We start from the raw sequence: 6,000 nt of genomic DNA, 5'->3' as shown, positions 1-6,000 counted from the left end.
AATGTGGGACAACAAGTTTATCACCTTTTAAAGCAAAATAACTTTCCCATGTTTTCTCCAACTACAGTGTATGATATTATGCTATTTTGAAGCTCAGTCCGTACTTTTATAAAACATTTAAAATAAGCAAATCACGTTTGACATACACTGAGTGTACAAAACATTAAGGACAACTTCTTAATATTGAGTTGCACCCTCCCAGTTTACCCTCAGAACAGCCTCAATTCGTCAGGGGCATGGACTCCACAAGGTGTCGAAAGCATTCCACAGGGATGCTGGCCCATGTTGACTCCAATGATTCCCACAGTTGTGTCAAGTTAGCTGGATGTCCTTTGGGTGGTGAACCATTCTTGATACACACGGGAAACTGTTGAGCGTGAAAAACCCAGCAGCATTGCAGTTCTTTATGCCAACGGTGTGCACCTGGCACCTACAGCCATACTCCATTCAAAGGCACTTAAATCTTGTGTATTTCCCATTCATCCTCTGAATGGCACACATACACAATCCATGTCTCAATTGTCTCATGGCTTAAACATCTTTATTTAACCTGTCTCCTCCCCATCATCTACACTGATTGAAGTGGATTTAACAAGTGACATCAATAAGGGATCATAGCTTTAACCTCAATTCACTTGGTCATTGGAGGAGCTGTTGTCTTTAAATGTTTTGTACACTCAGTGTAAGCCTCAATAGAGAAATCTGGACACAAATGTTCACAGACAAAATGTAACAATCAGTAACAATCATCATTCATTGTGATGTGACAACAGTATTCAAAAGGCACTCGCACATCTGAGCAATCTTTTTTGCAGGTGCATGGCAACAATTGAACAAGATGAAGGAAAAAGGAAACCGCACACTGCTCTTGATAGTATCACTGATATTTAATAAGCTTACGTATCGGCCACACGTCCTTCGTCAGAGTTTTTGTGATTACAAAAAATGTGCACCCTTATGTAGACCTGGCCCCACCCACATCCGTTCTACACATCGAAGGGGGTTGGAGGCAAAGGAAAAACAAATAAGTGCTACCAAATATAACAATATGCATTTCATAAATATTACAAAAGTGCATAAATAAGGTCTGTAAAAGTCTGTAAAATCTCAATGAGGACATAGTAAGTTTTCATTAGTCATAGGGTACATCGTTCGAAAAACGTCAGAATAATCTACAAGAGACACATATTTCATGTTCAAATTCACAACATAACAAGCATTTCATCATTAAGACCTTTAGGAAATAATGTCTGGAGGGTGAAAATCCCAAAGCATTCTCTTTTACTCGGAGTATTATTAATATCACCCCTGTCTGATATCTTAACTTTCTCTATGCCACAAAATCTAAAGGTAGAAATGTCATGCTTCAGGTCATTGAAATGTACAGCGACTGGATAATCCCTGTCGTTTCTCCTGATTTAACTTTTATGTTCGAGAGAGCGGGTGGTTTTACCGACATAACAAAAGCTCTGACGAAGGCCGTGTGGCCGATACGTAAGCTTATTAAATATCGGTGATACTATCAAGGGTGATGTGACAACAGTAAAAACACATAATGCAGAATTTGGTATTTCTTATCATTTTTTTAAATATTGTATACTGTAGGTGTTGAATGATAAAATCATTCTTAATCTGCTAGCCCTACTCTGGGCAGACTTGAGAGAGGATAATGTCTATCATGTTCTTGATGATGATAGGAGGTGGGTGGAGGGCATGGGGGAGGTGGTGGGCAAGGGTCATCTCCCAGGCGTCTATAAGTACAACATCCAGACCCTTGAACATAGCCCTGAGCACCCCGTCCAGCTGCACTGAGAACCAGTCACTATTGTACAGGCTCACTTTCGGGTCCAGGGCCTGGAGGTTGGCCGAGCGCAACACCACCAGGGTCCCCGAAGCTCGGTCCAGAAGCCGCACCACCGCCCGCCGAATGTGGCGTAGTCGGCGAATGTATACCTGCACAGGGAAGGTGCTGAAATGGGACCATATGCTGATGAACACCACAGTATTTGACCCACCAGTTAGGCCATCCAGCTCATTAGCTACATAGCGCATCTCACTGGCGATGACAGTGTTGAAGCGGATTGGAGGACCATGACAACGGTATTTCAGCAGGATGTTGTGGGTGCTGTCCACTGCCATGAAGGGCCCCACATTCTTAGGACTGTAAAGGTTGAACTCCTTCAGGTCTGTCACAAGGAGGAAGGGAGAGTTGGGAGTTGGACAAACAGAAGAGAGTGTTAGAAAGCACAGTAGAGAGTGAAAGATGCCGCAAGACTAACCTGGTACTAAGGTGTTGAGGTACTCAAACCACTGTCTGACAGTAGAGTCTCCGTACATGTACACCACCTTGCCCTTCAGACACTGAGTGGCAGATGAGATGTTAAACTGGCGCATGACACCACCACCCAGAGCTCGCCATGACCCTTGGAAGTAATACCCGGAAGGAGTGATCCTGGTAGACTCTGTCTTCATGCTGCTTCTCTCCACGTCTGCTTTGTCTGAAAGAGAAAAGCAAGCCTCTTGCACCAGCTAGCATCATCACTTTACAGGCAATAGAAGTGCTAGGGCTTTCCCACCTTACATTACTGTAGATACAGTAGTTGGCTCGAATACTGTCCTGCACACCCAGAAACTCTCCAGAGTTGAAGTAAACAGCCACACAGCGGAGCAGAGCAGTTAGTAGGCTGGTTAACTAGTGTTAAAACGATATACACACAGTTGTACTGTGGTATCTCCTTGCTTGCCTACCTTTTTTCTCAGGCAGCACAATGACACTGTCAGACCCTGAAGGATGAATGGGAACTTTGATATTTACACCACTGAGAAAAAGTGGAGAAAGAATCATATTTCAATGTTAAATAAATTCAATGCAGCATGCAATCTGATACATTGGAAACAAAGTCTGAGAATACATTTCACACACTTTTAAACTCATTCACTTGCATACTGTAAAACTCACTAACCTTTGAAAGAGCAATGCCTCCTTGTTCACGAGCAGATGGTTCACATAGGGTCCCCTGGCGTGGTTTATCCGTGTGTCACAGCTCAGCTGCTTGGGCTTGTAGCAGTACCAGGGCTCCCCTGTGTGGGGGTCTGTGTAATTGCACAGCGGCTTCTGGTTTGTCGGCAGACACAGGTTACATACAGTTGTCTGGGACAGTTTTCCAGAGCGGAACAGACTCTGAAAGGGAATCCGGTCAGGCCGTTCCTCTCGTATCCGTCGTAGAACATGAACAGCCTCACTAGGATGGACCAGTGTCACCTCTACCTGTGCAGACCCCTGCCATAGTAACGGGAAAATGGCAGAGTAGGTCCCATTCCTGTGGTCCAGCACCTGTCCTGCAACGCCTGCCCCCAATGTGGAGGAATGCAGCCGGGCCAGCAAGAAGTCTCCACCATAGCTCTTGGGACGCCCCTGGAAGTCATGCATATGGACCAGAGCCTCCAACTGGTTCCCCACGTGCCACTCTCTCCTGCCCCCTGCTGGCAGGATCACAAAAAGGCTGTGTGCAGGGTCACTGCTCTGGTTCAGGGACACATTCACAGAATGGGGCTGAGGCTGTGGCCAGGCGATGGACTCTAGGAGGTCACGCTCCTCCAGAGCCTCCTCCGGTGAGGGCTCCTGGCTACAGTAGCTCTGGTTGTGGTCCAGAGGAGAAGGGCCCTCTGGGAGCAAAGCTGAGTGGATGTTGCTTTGGTGCTGGTAGAACATTGACACTGCTTGGCAGTTGAGCTTCTGCTGAGTAAAGAGGAGAGGTCACTAACAGGCATGATACACTGGACACTAACTTTTGTAGAGTGTGTGACGCTTCCATTCATTTTAATGAAACCTGGACATAAGCAGCACAGCTCTGTGAGAGGCTTGCGCTGTTCAGTGTAAAATGACTCTCTGGTACTATTTCCAAGAATTTGATGCATGACTCACACCCAAGAACACTTGATAAAGTTGGCTTGCATTCTGCTGATGCTGGCAAAATCTATGCATCAAGTGTAGCATCTAAAAACCTACTGTTTTCGTGATGCCCTAGCTGCTCTTAGCAACGTGGTACACTAGCTTTGCTTTCAATTGTATTGGGTTGTACAAAAATATTAAATCCATTTCCATTTCAACTTACTGTGCCGATGGGCAGGACTGTTGGTTATTATGAAGGCTGACTTTGGGAAAAATATCTAAAGGATCGTATTACAGATTTTCCAAATGTGGGTCTGTTGTCAACTGACTTCCTCTGCTTACCTCAGGTCAAAATAAAAGTCCTTCACGTGTGCCATATGTGGACAGAGAGGAAGTGGGTCTACAACAGACCCACATTTGGAAAGTCTGTTTAATAATACGATTCTTCAGATATTTTGTCTCAAATTCCAAACTTCATAATGACCAACATTCCTGGCACCCAGCACAATAAGTTAATTGTATTTAACTTAAGGCAACGCAGTGGACTGTTTTTGTGCCACCCAATATAATTAAAAGCAACACTAGTGTATGTAAATACACCCACGTTGATAAGAGCAGCTAGAGACACCCCAGTGTAGCTCCCCTGATGAGGGGGAGAGGGTGATAGAAGCCATGTGAGATTGGTTCGTATTAGGCCAGATGGATTTACCCTACCTCCAGAATGATTGGTTCATATTAGGCCAGATGGCTGTACCCTACCTCCAGAATGATTGGTTCATATTAGGCCAGATGGCTGTACCCTACCTCCAGAATGTTAATGTTGCTGAACAGGAAGAAGAGGCCTGCCAGGGCCAGCAGGAAGAAGATACAGATATATCTGGACAGGCTCCTCCACATGGTGTCCATTCTCTGTCAGTCAGCCTGATATTGACACAAAGAAGCTGGTAAGGGACAGATAATAATTGTATTTAATTCTGTTGAGCCATTTTCTTTGACCAAGTTAAATTGTTAAAAAAAGTTTTAAAATTTAACATTTTCTTTCTTATACCTCTCAGATATAGGACAGAAACAAAGACCTTTCTTCTGAAACTCGTCAGTCTATTCTTGTTCTGAGAAATGTGTACAACTCCCTTCACAGAGCAGTGCAAATGGGCTCTAATCAGAATAGAAAGAGGAGTGGGAGGTTTCAGCCTTATCCTAAAATGTATTAAATTGCTTTTTTCCCTCATCATTCTACACATAATACCCCATAATGACAAAGCAAAAACAAGTTTTTAGACATTTTTGCAAATGTATAAAAATAAAAATGAAATATCACATTTACAGAAGTGCTCAGACCCTTTACTTTGTACATTCTTGAAGAACCTTGAGTCTTCTTGGGTATAATGCTGCAAGCGTGGCACACCTGTATTTGGGGAGTTTCTCTCATTTTTCTCTGCAGGTCCTCTCAAGTTCTATCAGGTTGGATGGGGAGAGTCGCAGCACAGCTATTTTCAGATCTCTCCAGAGATGTTTGATCAGGTTCAAGTCTAGGCTCTGCCTGTGCCACTCAAGGGTATTCATAGACTTGTCCCGAATACACTCCTGCGTTGCCCTGGCTGTGTGCTTAGGGTCGTTGTCCTGTTGGAAGGTGAACCTTTGCCCCAGTCTGAGGTCCTGAGCGCTCTGGAGCAGGTTTTCATCAAGGATCTATCTGTTCATCTTTCCCTCGATCCTGACTAGTCTCCCAGTCCCTGCCGCTAACAAACATCCCCACAGCATAATGATGCAACCAAGATGCTTCACCATAAGGATGGTGTCAGGTTTCCTCCAGACGTGATGATGCTTGGCATTCAGGCAAAATAGTTCAATCTTGGTTTCATCAGACCAGAGAATCTTGTTTCTCATGGTCTGAGATGCCTTTTGGCAAATTACAAGCGGACTGTCATGTGCCTTTAACTGAGAAGTGACTTCCATCTGGCCACTCTACCATAAAGGCCTGATTGGTGGAGTGCTGCAGAGATGGTTGTCCTTCTGGAAGGTTCTCCCATAACCACAGAGGAACTCTGGAGCTCTGTCAGAATGACCATCAGGTTCTTGGTCACATCCTTGACCAAAGTTCAGTTTGG

The 6,000-nt window shown here is 44.6% G+C and overlaps 1 protein-coding gene across 1 annotated transcript in view; it reads right to left on the bottom strand.

The window, feature by feature from the left end:
• Nucleotides 1-876: 876 nt before the first annotated feature.
• LOC109878897 (NXPE family member 3) overlaps nucleotides 877-6,000 on the bottom strand; it is a 36,726-nt gene continuing 31,602 nt past the window's right edge. The window contains exons 2-6 of the mRNA XM_020471101.2: nucleotides 4,697-4,813; nucleotides 2,964-3,736; nucleotides 2,749-2,819; nucleotides 2,280-2,498; nucleotides 877-2,186 (exon numbers count right to left, since the gene is read on the bottom strand). Of these exons, the coding sequence (XP_020326690.1) occupies nucleotides 1,642-2,186; nucleotides 2,280-2,498; nucleotides 2,749-2,819; nucleotides 2,964-3,736; nucleotides 4,697-4,798 (1,710 nt within the window). The 5' untranslated portion in view covers nucleotides 4,799-4,813 and the 3' untranslated portion in view covers nucleotides 877-1,641. The remainder of the gene's footprint in view (nucleotides 2,187-2,279; nucleotides 2,499-2,748; nucleotides 2,820-2,963; nucleotides 3,737-4,696; nucleotides 4,814-6,000) is intronic.

Source organism: Oncorhynchus kisutch, linkage group LG13, assembly GCF_002021735.2.
Source record: "Oncorhynchus kisutch isolate 150728-3 linkage group LG13, Okis_V2, whole genome shotgun sequence".
Taxonomy (NCBI): domain Eukaryota; kingdom Metazoa; phylum Chordata; class Actinopteri; order Salmoniformes; family Salmonidae; genus Oncorhynchus; species Oncorhynchus kisutch.
This window is presented reverse-complemented; position numbering and strand designations above follow the sequence as displayed.